Source organism: Arabidopsis lyrata, assembly GCF_000004255.2.
Source record: "Arabidopsis lyrata subsp. lyrata unplaced genomic scaffold ARALYscaffold_3, whole genome shotgun sequence".
NCBI lineage: Eukaryota > Viridiplantae > Streptophyta > Magnoliopsida > Brassicales > Brassicaceae > Arabidopsis > Arabidopsis lyrata.
In genome coordinates this window covers 6,840,398-6,858,864 of record NW_003302553.1, presented here as the reverse complement: position 1 = coordinate 6,858,864, position 18,467 = coordinate 6,840,398, and the positions used below count along the sequence as shown (strand labels likewise).

The window sequence follows — 18,467 nt, the reverse complement described above, 5'->3', positions numbered from 1 at the left end:
TTTAGGTGGAATTGCAAATTGATGAGAATCGAGAATCAAGAGTCCTTAGGTTGGTCGATATACATAAAAACTATTTGATTATTATTACAGAGCAGATAACATTTGACTTGCAAGATTTGACAACTAAATGATATTTACGTATTACCAAATTTTATTTTATTTTTAGTTAACCCGTTTACCAAATCATTTACTTTAACCTCCTTATTGGTAATTGGCCACCTTACTGGCTTAGTCTCTATTATTGAACCCACCCGACTCATCATCATGATTCATGTATACTAAAAAATCAAAATACCCAACCGATTTTCTATTTTATTATTTAAAATTCTTACATGCATATATAGTTGTTCTATACAATTAATTCACTTCACTGTTATTTTAATGGTAACAATCATTCATTTACACTAGAGATATAAATATATTTAAAATAGTTTTCTCATATTTCTTTCGCATATAAAGTGTCCAAAATTATTAATCTTCTTATACAACGGTAAAAAAAATTGAATTCGTCAAAAGAAATTGACAACAACAAAAGAGGTCCACAACGGCAATATCTGACTCTTAATATGGTTGCTCGTTCCCACACCACCCATCATTCTACTCATATTCAATTAAATAATACTACATTTAAGCCAAAATAAACACAACGAAACTCGTGTTTAATTAAGAAGACTAATACCACGTAACAGTTTCAAAATAAAGAGATGTGAATATGGAATTTGAACTGTAATTCCACCTTTTATGAAAAAAAGCCAAATGCTTTTTTTTTGTTTGAATTATTGATCTCTTTCTTTTTTGTTGGCAATCGTTTTATTAGTTTGATAAAAACAAACCTATAATGGAATTTAGTATGAATAATTATATGGATGAACCCGTGACCAAAAACAAAACAAAAGTACTTGGACCGTTATATTCTGTTGGTCGAAATAAAGGAATTCAATTTTTATCCACTGTGATTTTATGTTGGTTGCTGTAAAACTTTTTAACAGCAGAAGTCATTTTCTACGAACATAAGTGTAATGTTGTTAAAAAAAAGATAAGATATAATAAGCCAAAATATTAAATTAGTAAAAAAGACTGGACGGTGTACCTCATTGGAATTATTTTAGCGTGTTCCATAATGCGTTATCGTATTTAATTGTCATTAAAAATTATGTTCCAACCTAAACTCTCACAGTTACCTAACAATAATATAAATTTCTTGCTTCTGTAATTATCTACAAGACAAAACTTGTAGATTGGAAAATACTTTTATAATAATGTAAACTTATAACATTTTGAGATCAATTATATATAGTAAGTCAGGTCAGCATTGGAGAAGAAGAGGGTCATTGACTGGTGAGAAGAAACAAAGAATGACCATTGACTCTTTAAGGATGTATACGTTAAGAAGAGTAAAACAACAGCTTTGACAGTTACCAATCACAAAAACTTTATCAAAAACGTTATATTTACAAACAGTTTTACTCTCAACTTTTTTTGTACAGTTTTCTTGTACAGCTCTTTCATATAGCTTTGCACTATTCTGGTAAAGCTTACAACTAAAAAATTTGTACAGCTTTTAGTTACCAATCAGACTCATATGTTTGTTAATTCACTAGTACAAAAAACATTGCGTAACGATTGTTTCAAATTTCCAAACTTACAATAATTGTATGCTATATTACACATATACATAATACAGAAATATAATAAGTATATTTTACAATAATTGTATACTAACTAGCCTATGAATTTACCCAAAAAAAAAACAAAAAAACTAGCCTATGTTACAACTTACTACTACAAGTACTACGTATGAAACAATCCGTACAAAAAAAACAGATGACAACTTAATTAATGATTAAAGCTCCATAATTCCACGAAATTAAACTCCGATATTTCTTCATAAAAATCCATAGCCGGAGGATACACCCAACAATCGAACGGCTCAGAATAAGCCAGATCAGCGCGTGACGTCACACTCTCGTCATAACTCCCTTCTTCAATGTTAGGCAGCTCCACAATCTCCTCCAACCTCTCCTCCTCCCCTGACTCCGCCGCCACGTAAGAAGATTCCGACGACGGTGGTTCCTCCGGCGTCGCCTCTGTATCCGACATTTTTTCTTCGACCACCATGGCGGCGGCTTCTGCGGCGGCTGCTTGGATATCATGCGGCGAAGACGACGCCGGACGAGGGAAGAGAGAAGCAAGCTCAGGGAAATTAATGACGGCGGAGGAGCCTTTGATGGTAAGAGCAGCGACGTCGTGAGCACGAGCAGCCATGTCAGCGGTGGCGAAAGTGCCGAGCCAAATACGAGTTTTCTTACGAGGCTGTCGGATCTCGGAGACCCATTTGCCCCAACTTCTCATCCGTACACCTCTGTAAACAGGATGTTGCTTTAAAGAAGATGAAGATGAAGCAGCAGAAGAATCTCTTCTTCTCTTTCTTGTGTTGTTGTTTCTCGGTGGAGCTTCTTCTTCAGACAAGCCGGTGCTTGTTGTAGTAGTTGCATCAGATTGGTCAGATGACGATGGTGTTGGTGATGAAGAGCTGTTGAGTGACGTCATTTTTTGTACTCGTTTGATACTTACTTCTTCTTTTTGTGTGGATGTGAGACATGTATTTATAGACTGCTAATGAGAGCTTCATTTTCGAGGTTTTTTTTATAAATAATAAAAATTCTTTTAGTATAAAAACATAACACGTTTTTTTCTGGTAATTGGATGTTCGAATAAATAGTAGTGATTATAACCGTAAAATTCTTTTCATATTATGTTCAAAACTTACAATCATACCAAATTAGAAAGAAAAAAAATTGCATACACACATTTTTTTTTTGTCAAAAATTGCATACACACATAAGTAAATTGTGATTTTGATTTTATAACTGCATATTATTATTGTGTTCTTGCTTTTAGATTATTTAGATTGTTCTTTGTAGACTATTCTTTTTTTTTTTTTTTTTTTTTGGTATGCACTATTCTTTTAATTTTTGTCAACAAACATACTATCTGTTAACTATTTCTTATTTCTGAGGCTAATTAATTTGGTGGAAATGTGTCAAACTATCAAAGAAAATAAATACTTAATTTGACTAATGAAATTAGACGCGCCATTTTAAGTGACATTTAGCCTACCCATCTTTCAATTATCATGAAGCTTTTATAAATATCCAAAAAGAGTAATCCGCAACTATTCTTAGATATATAATAAATTTGACTATATTGATAATTCTTTAACCAAACTTTATTCGAACATAACGAAATAAAATTTGGAGTGGATTTTCCGATAAAACATAAAAGATTCACAGAAAAGAAAAAGTTACGAAAAGAAAAGATTCACATAAGAGATCGTTTATAACTTTCTAATAATCATCTCAATGTCTCCTTCGTTTCCTATTTGAGAGAGACTTCGAGAGTCTAAAGTTACTTCCGTATGTCACTATCAATCTGCCCGTTGAGGTATTTTTATTATTATTTATTTTTATATTTACACAGTATGGGAACCTCAAAAATCTTATACATTGGATTTAAATTTTGAGGATCATTTTCCCGTTACCAATCTTTTAAAAGATAAGAAAAGTAACTTTCACCATTTTTTAGTCTTTTTTCTATCTTTACCGTTGGTGGAAAGTACATAAAGATGCACTCTTATTAACCTTCAGGTGAAGAAAAAAATAAAATAAATAACCTTCAGTTAAAAAATAAAAAGGAATCATTTTTTTCTCTTTCTCATTAATCAAACTCTGAATAGTTCACCTAAACAGAGAAATTAATAGTGTTTTTTTTTGTCTTTCTTATCGTATGAAAATATCTATACAAATGCAAACACTTGACCAAAGGATGTATCCTAAGCTTTAATAAGTAACGCCAATTTAATCGAGTAAACGAGTATAACAAGAAATGCTGAGAATTGGACAAAGTCTACCGTGTGAGGAAAAAATAAAAAGCTCACTGCAGCTACTTAGATTATATTTACCTTATTTTATTGTGAGCTCATAAATTCTACAATTAAAAAAACTGGACATTACGAGTAAACAAAATTATCCCTGGATTTCGTTTTTTCCATCAACAAAATTTTCTAAATTAAGGAAAACAAAAAGAACTGGACTTGACTTGAACTATATTGATCATATGCTTCATTAGAGTATTATTATATGCTACTCCAAGAAGAAATGTAAACGACTCTTTTTTTCCTTTCTTGTCTACTTTCGTTACACAGACACAAGTCTCTTCAGATATTATATAGCAAAAGAACGAAATAAACACATCTAGTAACAAGTATGTGAAACAAAAGCAACTCTACAACTATATGTTCATGCCAAGAACAATGGACTCCAAAGAAGAGAAAAACCAAAGACAAACGAGGAAACAGATAAAAGAAGCAAAAAGCTTACCATATGATTATTCTTAACTTTTTCCGGATGAATTATAAAGCTATCTTCATTTTCTCCTTAAGTCTATACAGCTCTCATAAATAAACGTTTTAGCTTCCTGCACCCTTGTCTCCACATCTCATGAAATAACATTTAATACCGGAAGGCGGAATTTTGTAAGCAAGCATCAAGATACTCTCTTTGTGTCGCGGGTTGATGCAAGATGATCCTACATCACACAAACATATATGTCGTTGCTCCATCAGTGTATGTAAATCAAACAAAGGTTATGTATCTATGCCACAAAAGTAGATCTAGTCTGGCTATGTTTAGGTGGTTTTAATTGAGCTAGGTATTACATGCGAGATTTGATGTTGCACGTACAACAACAAATGGCAAGTTGACCAAAATAAAAAATCAAAGATCAGGAGCAAGATTTCAAAACTTACAGAGATGAAATCGAAGGCTCTGGTATCTTCTTTTTTCGAACCATTCATTGTTGAGGTTGGAGCCTGATTACCAAAATTTGGCTGGAATATATCAGGGAATGCTGACTGATTCCCTCCACTAGTACCCATAGAAAGAACATTTCCACTACCCTGAGCGTTCAGGTTGCCAAACTGCTGGAAGTTGGACATATTACCAAGGTACTGCTGCTGCTGAGCTAACAAGCTTGCTATGGCAGCGTAATTCAAAGGTTGGGATGCAAAAGCTGGATTCATCATCATCCCTGGAGGAAAATTGAAGGGCATAACACCCCCAGGAAGCATTGTGTTTTGGATAAACCCAGGATTTTGTGAGCCAAGAATGCCTCCAACAGGATTTTCCGGTGCTTGGTGGCTGGTGGTGCTCGGCATTGCAAATAAATCCTCTGGAAGGGTGCTTGAAGACGAGCTTTTCTGATTTGAATTGTTTTCGTCAATGGAGAAACTTGCCATCAAATCATTTATGTTTTTTGAATCTTTTGGCTCTGCTTCAAGTTTTGCAGTTGACCCAAACATATCAAATAGCTCAGGCACATGATTACCAGCAGCAGCAGCGGACTTTTCCCCGACAGTCATTCCAGAGAACAGGTCATCTGCACTTACTTTTTCTTCATTCGGATGAAATGATACATCTGCAAAGGGGTCATCATCATTTTTCTTCTCGCTGCTACTCAGTATAGTGTCAGAGCTATCCCCAAACCAATCATCATCCATCAATGGAGCTGCTTTCGTCACAGTACTGCCAGTATCTATAGCATTCAGATTGTTCAAAGTATCTTCTTTTATATAATCTGAATCACCGGTGTCGATCAAGTCAGGTAAATCTACAGCAGCCTCTCGCTTCACAGTATTATCTGAGCTGCTCATCAACCCACTTGACTGTCCACCATTTAGAAGGCTCAGAACCTACACAACGGCGATATCTTGAGTTAACCAACAAATAAGCATAATGCCAAAAAAGAGATTTGTGAATGGTTATAACAAGCAGAAGCTTACCTTGTTAGCCTTTTCTCGAAGGGAAGATTGCGGAGACTCTGAGCATCGCTGTATGGCATCCATGTTTTCACTAAAATAGGTATGTACAATTGAAAAATTATCATCTTCCTTCTTCCTCAAAATGGCCTCAAGGACACATAAAGCTTTCATCCGAACCTGCCAAACAGAAATAAAAGTTTCTTTCAAAGAACAAAAGTGGGGAAAAAAATTAACGCTACAGAAGAAACAAGCCAGGGAAAAGAAAGTACAAATGATATAATCAAGAAAAAGGTACATTAGCATCAAACAGTTTCACAAGGAGGTGACTAGGAAATTATCATAAACATACCTGCCACATTGGAGACTGGAGCTTCTCGTCAAGAGCAATGCTTAAAGCAACAGCGTCCATTTTTACAGCCTCTAAAATGAAAACATGAAGAGCATCACGAGTTGGCTGCAGGCGTACACCGCCAGACGTAACAATGGTTTCCAGCAGCTTTTCCTCACGAGTTTTGCTCTCAACACGAACTGAAGCAGAACTTTCACTTGCTTCTCCGGAAGCATGGCCCCAAGATCCACCAGTAGTGTTCTTAGACATTCCGTAGTTACCATCCTTCGCCAGCTTAACTGGATCATATCTACTGAAGTTCTCATTTTCCATAGTTAATGATCTGTGGAGATTTGGACCTCTGTAGCTGCTGCTTCCATTCTCATTCTTCTTTGGCAAATGGCCTTGAGCAAAATTACTGATTCCTTGCTTTATAGATGCACTTCCAATACCCACCACCTCACTCAGGAACGATTTATTATCATTTGAGGGCACCTGAAAGTTAGTATTCCCGAATCCTTCAATGCGTCTGTTGATGCTTTCAGGAGCAGCTGGTTTAGCACCGTTCTCTTCCGAGAATATAGCAGATATTGTTTCATGAGCAGTTTCCCGTACAGCCTTATTAAGTGCATCCCCTTTCAAAGGATCTGGATGCCCCTTGTAATGGAAGAGATTGCGCACTGCAACCGAGTTCCTTTGCATTTCTCGTCTAAACTCTGATCCAGACTTTCCCACAGCATACTTTATCAACCTAAGAGCCTGTGTACATATAATAACCAGAATCAGCATAACCAGTTCCTACAAAGCTTTTAGCCACAATTAGATTGGATTAGTTATCAATTCTACGTTTCCCTATAAACTCTAGGCTATAATCAAACACACAAAGCTTTTTCTTCGATCCATTCTCAAAAAACAGACACCTACATGCAACATTTCAATCAAAATCTTCATGCTAACTTATCCATGCGAACACAATCAAAACAGAAAACGAATCATAATCGAAAATACCTTCTGCTTAACAATGGGGCTTTTGTTATCAAGACGTTTCAAAATGAATTCAGAAAACTCCTTGACGATGCTGACATGAGAAGAACGAAGGAGGTCACAGATCTCTTCCAATTTGTACACAGGCGCTACTTTGTCCTCATCAGACGTAACCCCATCTATCATCCGCGACCTCCAATACGATTCCACAGCTCTCCTGCTCGTATCCATGTCGAATTCCAAATCAAATAACCCTAATTCCAAAACACAAAACTTTTCCTCCTCGCCCCTCAAAAAAAGCTTCAAAGACAACAACTTTATGAAAGACCGATCCTCACAACTATCAGATCAGTCAAAAAACCGATCCTTTAAGCTCCAATTTCAGCTCAAATTCACCACTCTAAAGATCACAATCGGGATCCAGATTTCCCCTACAAACCAATCAACGCAGAGGTAAAATTAGACACTTGAGACAACAAAACCATGAGTCAATCAGAATCGAATCAATAACCTCAGAGAAATGAGCAGAGGTCGGAGAAATTGAGGAGAAAAAAACTCACCGATTCGTTCGTAGGTGACAGAGAAGGAAGGAAGCGGTCAATAAAGAGGAATGGTTCTGTGTTCTTCGGTGTCTTTCCTTTTTTTTCCCAAAGTTTCAATTTTTAATTTTATTTTATAAAAATACACATTAGTTTATGCACATGAATTCTATTTATTTCCTCTGTCACAATCACAGGAAAAATCAATTAAATTGATATATTCTAAAGACAATACAACACAGTAAAAAACAGGGGACAAAACAGAGCATTCTAAAGTAACTAATTGATGAAAAAGCTTGGGACTTTGTCACTCATTAAGCTATCATTATCAGTCTCTTCTTCTTCTTCTTCAACCACTTGGTTTCTGAATAGAGTTTTGAAGTAAGGTAAAATCTTTGGAAGGACATGTAGATCCGCCATGTTTACACTCATCATATCAAAGGCAATGCATGTATTGTGCATATGCGACTCGTCAATAACCGGGATCTTTGGGTATCTCTGGCTAAAATGGGTCAGTACTGTTCGGTATACACCTGCTGAAGATCCAACGTTGATTGCTTCTTTAGTTGTGCTATGATTCTTAGCCACAGCTTCTTCTACCAACGCATCCTCAAATGTCGCCTGTTAAAGTTAGAAAAAAATGATAGATCTTTAGAATGTGAAAGATGTAAATGTTTTAGACAATTTTTGCTTATATAGAAAAACTCACAAACCTCATGTATAAGAACAGTTGCTCCTTTTGAAGCTTCAACCATCTCAGGACAAGGCCTTGTGTCACCTGAGTAAACCATTTTCCACCCAGGAATCTCATCTCCGGCAATGTTTTTTCTTTTCGCTGCTTTTACAACAAACCCAAAGGCTTGAGGGCAATGCACAACAGGAAAGCTAATCAAATCCTCCAAACCCATTTCGCCTAGGACATTTTTCAGTTTCTTCAAGAATGGTAAAGCTGAAGAATTGTCAGTCAGTGGGGTACTTGATCTTTTATAAATACTCTGCATTGGACTTCCTTTACTGAACAAAGAACCCTCTGCATTACCGCTATTGGTATTTTTCTCAGGGCGGGTGGTTTCTTGAGAAGCCCAAGAAGTTGTTGTGGTGTTCCTGCAATCAAGAAACTCCATATCTAAATCCTCGAGTCTTTGATATGCATCGAGAAAGTTCTTAAGCGGTCTCGGTCCAACCACAATTGCTGGCTCATGAGCCACTCCTTTCAGAAGCTCACGTCTGCGAGCAAGGATTCTTGCAAGACCCGTATGGTGATCAGCATGGATGTGAGAGATCCATATACATCTCAAGTTTCTGACTGCTTCATCAGCTCCTTCTAAACCATATCTTCGTTTAAGCTGGCCTAAGGTACCTTCCCCACAATCCAAGAGAATACTGCCTCTAGAGAATAGGTCGACGTAAATTGCGGTGACATTTCGGTATTTTGAGGGTTGGGAGGAACCAGTGCCCAAAAGAACTATCTCCATGTCATCTCTTCTAATGTTTTCAAGACAGCTTGGAACAGTGCTTTCACCCAGCCATGGCTCTTCGATCATCATCTTGTTGTGTTGTCCATTCCATAACCGCTTGATTTCTTCGGTCTTACTGCTGATCTCAGGAATTTCTGAAAGAAGCTCATCCATCACTCGTAAGGATGTCAATCGACTAGGGATACAAGTTCTGTCTACCCCAAGATTACTATGTGGACGCAAAGTGAACTGCGCACAATATAACAATGAGTGAGAGGGAGACTTAAGAGCTAAAGGAAGCAAGTTTCATATGGAGGAAGCAATACACTGAAGCAACATTCAATACCTTGAGGAGATTTTCAGCGGAAATGCTTTCACCAAGATTCGAATCGAAGCACTAACAAGAGAAGAAAAGAACACAGCTTGACTAAATGAACACAGCCAGATTCAACTCAATAAGATAATATCAGAAAAGCATTTGTAACCTTGCTCAAAGAAGTGGAGTTTATTGAGTTATTAACATGTTGAGGAGACCAAAATCCAGGCGCAGGGAAGAACTGTGGGCATAAATAGTTAAGTCTGGCTGTGATTCTAGAACTGGCTCTCAGGATTGGAAACTCCATATTCTTCCTGGACAAACACCAAAACTACATATTAGACAAATAAATTCAACAGTTCTTTTATGAGAAAGAACCATGGTTGAGAAGACTCACGCTTCATGTCCAGCGAGAATGTGCTGGGCAGAATGGAATCTCTTCATCCAGCTTTGGTAAGTAGAACTATTTGTTACAGAAGCTGGACTTAGATGAATAATACAATTAACAAGCTTAGCTCCATCTGTTGAATTGTCAAGACATGAATAATAACTTTTCATAGACGGTATAGATAGCAGTTCCTCGGCATGTGACTTTGTTGGACAGTCCACAAGCAAAACAACAGGACCAGGAACTGAAGGTCCCATGACATCACTCGGATGAACCTATGATCAAGCGTGAACAGTATTAGTCTGCTTGTATAGAAACTGATACTGGGTTGTGGATATTCCCAATGATTGCTCTTTGAGACATACCGTAATATCTTTAAAATCTGACTTGACTGACTGTCCAGATTGAAGATAACTGTATTTTGGACCAGCTCTCAGTCCAAGAGCCATGGCCTTCTTTGGGTCAAACTTTCCTTTGATTTCAGGTAATTCACATACATATATAACTGCCGTTTCACCAGGTTTGCTGCCGGATTCCTCTAAGTGACTTGGTTCTAAGAGAATGGCGGAGATTTTCACAACTTCGTCATCCACAAGAACATAGGCATCATCTTTGGGTTTACTTAAGCCACTCTGAGGCGTGGAGTCAGATGCATTCAATGATGGACCAAAACTTCTTGTATGAACCATTGCAGCACGAGGGATAAATGACCTCATAGCATCAACTAAATACTTAAGATCCGAAGGACCCCACACGTTTACCTTTGCAACAAAAGAGACTTTAGAAGTTCAGCAATTCCAGTCATTTACTAATTGTCAGAATGGCAAGCATAACCTCAGGAAAAGCAGACAGGAAACATACAAAGAGATCATATGAGAAGAACACTCACGGATAGTCCTTCTTCACCGATACCAGCTAGAGTCAGTAGAAGACCTAAAGCATTTAAAAGAAGAAAACTTATCACCGTTCAATAATCTAGCAACAAACTCATAGAAGCTGATGCATCATGGATCAAGAAAACAAACCTGGAAGCCCACCCGCTGTCTCTGAGCACACGCGAGACAAAAAGATATGATCTACCTGAAAAGAGTAAACAGATCATAACATTTCAAACTCGCCTCATCACACAAAGAAAAGAAACACAATTAGTAGTATGTCCAAAAGACCAAGTTTAATCATACCTTTGATAACTTAATTTTATGTTCTGTACAAAAACGTTGCAACCCCTGCAATTCAATTCTTTAACCAATAAGACTAGAGCCACTAACAAAAAGCTACACACTTTATACTAAAACTGCAGAAAACTTACCTCTCCAGCATTAAAGATGAATCTTTGTTTATCAAAGAAGAGTAATACAGAAGGTGATGTATCCTGTGTATCCATTCCAGTCCCAAGGATCTAACAATGCAGATGAATAGTTCAAAATTATGCATTATCTTTTACATTTTAAGATTGAAATTCAAAGATTGGAGTAGATAGAAATTGAAACCTGGACATAGGCAATGGTGTTGGTAGGATTAAGGGTGCGAGTATTCCTCTTGAGATTCTTCTTAGGCTTATCAATCTTATCCAATCCCTCAGCTCTTCTCTTATTAAACTCGAAAGAATCAGAAGAATGATTAAAACTACTAGCTTTCTCTTTCTCCATCGGAGACCTACCTTTTCTCTTCTGCTCTTCTAAACTACTCCACTTGCGTCTTGGAGGATGAGAAGGGTCACTGCGACGGTAACCGGCGGTGCGAGGAGGACGACGACTCGGACTCGGAGAAGAAGAAGCGAAGATTGGTGGGTAGAGAGAAAAGGGTCTGAGAAAAAGCGCGAAAGAAGAAGACTTGAGAGGAGAAAATCCGAAAAGGCTTAGGTTTTGAGGTACATGACGATGAGGCATTGATGAAGTTAACATTTTCCTCTAAGCTAGTGACAAGCTCAAGCTTCTTCCCGTTTTTTTCTCAGAGTCCTCTCTCTCGATCGATTTTTTTATATATGAAAATGTCAATTTAGCCCATGGGCCTTTATATTACACTTTCGGCCCATAAATCACCCATATAGATGAGAGCTGGGAGGACTCTGAGACAGGTTGATAGACAAAACCTATAGAGGAAATTTCCTACAGCAACGTTGGAGATATAGTATCCATAGGAATATAGTATACAGATTCAAGAAATTGTGATAATTGATGTGAATATCCTTCTTAGATAAAGTAGGTGACCTACGCTGATCTTTAATCATATGACACACTAAAAGCACCTTATTGTTCACAACTTTTACATTTCTTACGTATAATATTTGTAAAATTGACTCAATGGTTACAAACCTTTTGGTTAAGTTCAAAGTGAAAATGTGTTGATCAGCAATGTTGGAGATCGTAAGTCTATATTTATCATGAAGAAATCTTACACAAACTGAATATTAAACCTAAGAAAACAGAGACATGAACAAGGTTCAAGAAAATGAGATAAAATTATTAGACTTGCAATCTGAATCTAAAGGAACCGGGATAAAATTCGGAGCATAAAGACAGTGACAACACCGGAAAACCCCAGAATCAATTGGAATCTTCTTGAACAAATCTCTCCTGACAATATGTAGATGAAAGCCCGCGTTCCACCATCATCTTCACCACAACACATGATTAGGGTGGTCTTGTCATAGATGAAGTAACTAATGCCATAACACTTATTATATAAGTTTGGCAAGTTATTTGTTGGCAAAGTCAACAACTTAATCCACACAACTTCGTCTGTTCCATTGTTGTTACTATCAATCTTCTTCTTCGTAACCCAAATCTCAACGCTCCTTGTCACATAACATTGCTTTAACAAGGACAACCTATCTCCCTTGTAAACTCCGAGAACAAGTACATCGCGAAAATGATTCTCGCGGCACGGAAGGAGACAAAAGTGTTTGAATATATCCCTCGAGAAATCAAAGCTTCGGATGTAAAAGTCTAAAGTGTGGGGAATACGAGTACGCCAATAGAGATTTCCGTTCAAGGACACACTGAATCGTTTAACTTGGCTTAAGGGGCATTGCTCGTTAGATGAATCAATAGACTTGAACGCGTGAGAGGCACACTCGTAGATCGCAACTCTCTCGACTTTACAACCAGATATAAAAGACCCTAAGATCTTGTAAACCTTTTCGGGTCTAGTATTATCGTATCCCACGCCAGAGACATCAAAATATTTATCATTGCACTCGATCCATTTAACTTGTTTCAACCACGGATTCCAGAGTGCTGTAACCTTGGGATAATCCGAATAGTTACAAAACAAGAGACCATCGCAAGTAGTGATGGTTATGTAATCCAAATACAATTCACGGTAAGCGGTACGAGAGGAGGGTAGCTCTCGCAACTTAATCGTTGGATCAACCCCGTCGAGACTGATAATCTCTATCGAATAAATATTGGAATTGGTTATGAAGATGAACTGAGGACGAGCGCGAGCGAAGTGGTTATTGATGAACCTATTCTCATTGCAAATAGCATTCCACTGTTTGCAAACGGATCTGAATCGAGCAAGAGATAAAGGTGGAAGCCGAGAGAGTATTTCTTCCTCCAATTCGCACGGAAGCGTCATAGGCGGCGCCATTACGTCTTCTCGTTTTTTATTTTTTCTCAGCATCTCTTCCTCTCTTTTCCGTTTAGCTAAATTATCTATATATGAATTATTATAAATATAGGAGAAGAAGAAAAACTATATTCTATTTTCTTGTAAGTTAGATAATACTAAGCAGAGAAAACAAGTTTTAAATTTTCCCTTGATTGAATTTTATCAAAAAAAAAAAAAAAAAAAACTTTATCGCTGTCAAAAAAAAAAAAAAAAAAGTTTATCTCTGTTCTTCTGGAATTCACAAGTAAACAACATTATTGTATCTAAACAAGAAATTGAAACCTGGACATAGGCAACGGTGTTGGTAGGGTTAAGGGTGCGAGTATTCCTCTTGAGATTTTTCTTAGGCTAATCGATCGATATTATCCAATCCCTCAGCTCTTCTCTTATTGAACGAGAAAAAATCAGAAGAAGAATTAAAGTACTTGCTTTATCTAAAGAGCTTGGTGAATAGAAAATTAAATGATAAGCAATATGTTACAAACCCTAGATAAATCAAATTACGTGACCTAAATATATTTATAAATTACACACGAGGTAGTTTACCCGCACTATGTCAATTGAACTCGAGAAATATGTCTATTGTTCTTAAGTGTTTGAAATAAATAATTAGTATGTTTGAGATAACAATTTGAAATATGTCTATTTGTAATCTTCTAGTCTGATCCTCTGATGTAATTGCTCTCATGACATGCTCAAAATGGTATCTCTGTTTAAAGGGATTTTTGTATTTTAAGGAAACTAGTTTTTAGAGGTTTTACCAATCTTATACACTAAAGTAGTAGTGAATTTGCAAACGGAGCTCTCACTTTAGTTCATATATATATATATATATATATATATATATATATATATATATATATATATTCTTAAGTGTTTGAAATAAATTTAGTATGTTTGAGATAACAATTTGAAATATGTCTATTTGTAATCTTCTAGTCTGCTCCTCTGATGTAATTGCTCTCATGACATGCTCAAAATGGTATCTCTGTTTAAAGGGATTTTTGTATTTTAAGGAAACTAGTTTTTAGAGGTTTTACCAATCTTATACACTAAAGTAGTAGTGAATTTGCAAACGGAGCTCTCACTTTAGTTCATATATATATATATACTAGTATAATCGCAGCACTTTTTGCGATGGGTGGGTAAAAAAGCTTTTGGGTATATCGGATATCCGACCCATTTTAAAAATTCCTTCACAAAAAATTTGTTGGGTCGGGTTATATTTAACCCAACTCATACACCGGATATTCCATATTTAATAATTTAGATTTTTAGAAGATTTGATTAAGATTTATAATTATGATTCTCCTATCATCTTTGTTTGATTTGTTTTTAACTGTTTTGAATCATCATATAATACATAAAGTAAAAAAAAAAATCAATTTTTTTCTGCATATACTGTGATTCGAAATTTTAAAAACGGACATATATTATCCAATTGACGAAAATGTGTGTTCAACGTTCTACATCGATTAAAATATTTAGACAATGATTCAGAATCATATCATAAATAAGAACATTAATAAAATAAATGAGTTTTTTGCCGGGATGGGTTTGGCGGGACGGGTTTTTGAATCAACAATAATAAAAAGATTAAAATATCATTAATCCGCCGCTTCAATACGGATTTAATCCTTATTTTTTTAATACAAATCACAGGACGGGTTAAGAAATTACGGAACGGGTTATATTTCGGAAATGATTTATATGGCGGACGAATTTGAATCAATATTTATATACCGCTTTAATACGGGTTAAATCCTCAGTTTTTTATAAATATTCTCGTGGACTCGTGGTATACCGTTACTTAATAACAATTGTAAACTATAATATAAATAAATATGTTATAAGGAGATACAATTTACAAAATATTTTTTATACTAAATTAAATCATTCCGCGGTGTACCGCGGGTTAAAATCTAGTATATTGTACAAAAATAACATCAATGAATAACTCACAAAAAAATAATGACAAACAATATGTTACAGACCCTAGATAAATCAAATTACGTGACCTAAATATTTTTATAAATACACATATAACAAACAAATCCTAAAAATTATATGTCCGCCTTGGTGCGTTTCTTCTCCGTGTTGAGCCGTATTACCTCCGATCAAGCTTCTTCTGATAGTCTTTGTAACCAAATCATCCTGCCGGCTGTTTCTCATGACGTCATTGTGCCAATATTTTTTCTTTTCGTTTTCCATACTAAGAATATATATTAATCGATTTTAAAGGCTACCACATTAACTCTTAATCCAAAAGTAATCATATATCAACTAATAAACTTCAAAAACTTCCTTCAGATTTGAACCAATTTAAAAACTCAAAATCCAAAACCAAATATTAGAGTGTATATATGTAGTTGGTTTAGTTTGGTTAGTATCTTTGGTTTAGTTTACTTTGTATTATTTAAGCTTAATCATGTATCACATTTTGACTTGAATGAAGAATTTATCTTTTCCCAGATTCTGTTTATCTCTGTCGATCTTGTTTATAGGAAAAGCTAATACCAAAAGCTAAGAACCTATTTAAAAATTCAATCCATTCGTGGCCTAGAGTTCTACTCAGCTCGTTGCAGATTTTTTTTTTTACCAAACTGACTTAAACCTTACAAAATGAGATTTAGACTTCTAATAAAATAAAAAGAAACGAAAAATTCAAGAAAATGTGATAACATTAGAACTACAATGCTAGCTGTTGCAGCGGGCTATACTAGAGTTCTCAACTATCAACGGATCGTGAGCAAAACTTGTAGCTTAGAGCTCAAGATTTCTTCAAGAGAAAACAAGAGTTCGAAGATTTAGGTTTGAGAATGAATTCTCGATAAGTTTATTAAATTAAAAGCTGTCTTTACAAAGTGGCAAAGTTAAACGCTCAAAATGAGAATGAGGGCAAAACCGCTAGCCCTAAATTAAGCTTGGAAATCCTAGAGCTCATCTTAGAAAAAAGGAAAATAACTAATAAAAAGAAAATCTATAAAACCGACAAAAGAGAAACGTGTGAAAGAAGCTTCTAGATGGTGGTATGAGTGATACGCTGCATCAGGTCACCCAATCTGAACTCTAGAGGAGCGGGATCAAATTGGGAGCATAAACACAGTGACAACACTGGAAAACCCCAGAATTGATTTGAATCTTCTTGAACAAATCTCCCCTAACAATATAGATGCAAGTGGCTCTATTTTCATCGTCACAACAACACATGATAAGGGTGGTCTTGTCATAGATGAAATAACTAATGCCATAAAACTTATTAATTAAGCTTGGCAAGTTAGTTGTTGGCAAAATCATTAAGTTAATCCACACAATATCCTCTCCACCGTTGTTACTAGTATCAATCTTCTTCTTCGTAACCCAAATCTCGACGCTCCTTGTCACATAACATTGCTTTAACAAGGAAAACCCATCTCCCTTAAAAACTGAGAGGAAAAGTACATCGCGAGATCGGTTCTTCCTACACGGAGTGAGACAAAAAGCTTTGACTATATCCCTCGAGAAATCAAAGCTTTGGATGTAATACTCATGAGTGTTGGGATTACAAGCAACCCAATAGAGATTTCCGTTCAAGGACACATTTCCTCGTGTAGCTTGCTTTATGGGCCAGTCCTCGTCAGGTGTATCAATATACTTAAACGCTTGAGACACACACTCGTAAATGGCAACTCTCTGGTGGTAATCTCTCTGGACTTGACGATGACGCACAAAATACCCAAAGATCCTGTAATACTTTTTCGGTATAGTATTATCGTATCCTAAGCCAAAAACATAGAACTCTTTATCCTCGTACTCGATCCATTTAACCTGTCTCAACCACGGATTCCAAAGTGCTGTCCCCTTAGCCGAAACAAAAAAGTTACAAAACAAGAACCCATCGCAAGTAGTGATGGTTGTGTGATCCAAATCTAATTCCCGGTAAGGAATACCAGAGGAGGCTAGCTCACGCAATTCTATGGTTGGATCAATGCCGTCTAAATCGATGATTTCTATCGAATAAATATTGGAATTGTCCAGTAAGATGAATTGAGGCCGGGCGCGGCCAAAGTGGTCGTTGATGAACCTATTTTCGTTGAAAAGATCATTCCATAGTTTGCAAACTGATCTGAAACGAGCAAGAGAGAGAGGTGGAAGCCGAGAGAGTATATCTTCCTCCAATTCGTACGGAAGCTTCACAGGCACCGCCATTAAATCTTCTCTTTTCATTTTTTTGTTTTTTCTCAGCATCTTCTTCTTTTTTTTTCCGTTGATTTAACTCTTCAAGTGAAAAAGGCTAAATTATATATGAAATAAAATTTATTGTAAATTTAGGAGGAGTAGAGAAATCTTGAATGGCTGCAGATTGATCTGAAGTGTTTTTGGTTTTCGATTTTGCAAAAACTAATTTATAAGCTTTATGATAAAATAGTTTCTTTTTTTTTTTGGTAGACATGATAAAATAGTTTCTTAATAAATGGAAAATTGAGATGATTTTACCATTTTCTTTACAGAATCCAAAAACCAAATTCTATTTTTGATTTCCTTAAAATCTATTGATTTTTTAATTTATTATTATTATATTAAAATTTTATTATATATTTTTGTAGACGATAAATTTTAAAAATTAAAACAGAAAACTTAAAAGACTTTTTTAAAAAAACATAATTGTAGATAAAAACCAAAAACTGAAATCTATATCAGAAATTGAAAAAAAAAAACAATCCAAAAAAAAAAAAAAATTGCAAAACCTTCTTGTGGCCTGTTATATTTTCTGATAAGCGAGATAAAAATTTAATTGGTTTGTGCTTAATAGGTAATTCAAATTACGATTTTAATTGGTTTCTTTTATAGGATATTTTTTTTTGGTAGGATATTAACAATAATAATGATATGGCAAGAAAGAGAATTCTTCATTAACGAACAAAAAGATCACACATATATATTTTCACTAAAAGAACAAAATTTGGATTAGGGATCTTAGAAAATGGGCGGATGTCTTTCACACGTATTGACTGCTTTTAGCCGTAGAATATCTTGACAGAA

The 18,467-nt window shown here is 35.7% G+C and overlaps 4 protein-coding genes and 1 pseudogene across 4 annotated transcripts; all 5 read right to left on the bottom strand.

Annotated features, from left to right (window-relative positions):
• Positions 1–1,601: 1,601 nt before the first annotated feature.
• LOC9319061 (ethylene-responsive transcription factor ERF036) lies at positions 1,602–2,637 on the bottom strand. Its single transcript, XM_002882949.2, has one exon. It carries the CDS (start codon positions 2,548–2,550, stop codon positions 1,837–1,839), a length of 714 nt encoding a protein of 237 aa, XP_002882995.1. The 5' UTR covers positions 2,551–2,637; the 3' UTR covers positions 1,602–1,836.
• Positions 2,638–4,155: 1,518 nt separating this feature from the next.
• On the bottom strand, positions 4,156–7,798 carry LOC9319060 (VHS domain-containing protein At3g16270). Its single transcript, XM_002882948.2, has 6 exons — positions 7,691–7,798; positions 7,155–7,561; positions 6,168–6,905; positions 5,840–5,995; positions 4,808–5,749; positions 4,156–4,587 (listed from the first exon to the last, which is right to left on the bottom strand). The coding sequence occupies exons 2-6, from the start codon at positions 7,359–7,361 to the stop codon at positions 4,546–4,548; spliced, it is 2,085 nt and encodes a 694-aa protein (XP_002882994.1). The 5' UTR covers positions 7,362–7,561; positions 7,691–7,798; the 3' UTR covers positions 4,156–4,545.
• A 62-nt stretch (positions 7,799–7,860) lies between these two features.
• On the bottom strand, positions 7,861–11,785 carry LOC9319059 (tRNAse Z TRZ4, mitochondrial). The gene is made up of 11 exons (XM_002882947.2): positions 11,321–11,785; positions 11,140–11,229; positions 11,012–11,056; positions 10,856–10,910; positions 10,720–10,763; positions 10,196–10,591; positions 9,840–10,105; positions 9,612–9,756; positions 9,473–9,523; positions 8,383–9,375; positions 7,861–8,290 (listed from the first exon to the last, which is right to left on the bottom strand). Exons 1-11 carry the CDS (start codon positions 11,732–11,734, stop codon positions 7,949–7,951), a joined length of 2,841 nt encoding a protein of 946 aa, XP_002882993.1. The 5' UTR covers positions 11,735–11,785; the 3' UTR covers positions 7,861–7,948.
• Positions 11,786–11,865: 80 nt separating this feature from the next.
• LOC9319058 lies at positions 11,866–13,424 on the bottom strand (annotated as a pseudogene).
• Positions 13,425–16,414: 2,990 nt separating this feature from the next.
• Positions 16,415–17,943, bottom strand: LOC9319057 (putative F-box protein At3g51171). Its single transcript, XM_002882945.2, has one exon. It carries the CDS (start codon positions 17,670–17,672, stop codon positions 16,515–16,517), a length of 1,158 nt encoding a protein of 385 aa, XP_002882991.2. The 5' UTR covers positions 17,673–17,943; the 3' UTR covers positions 16,415–16,514.
• Positions 17,944–18,467: the final 524 nt, after the last annotated feature.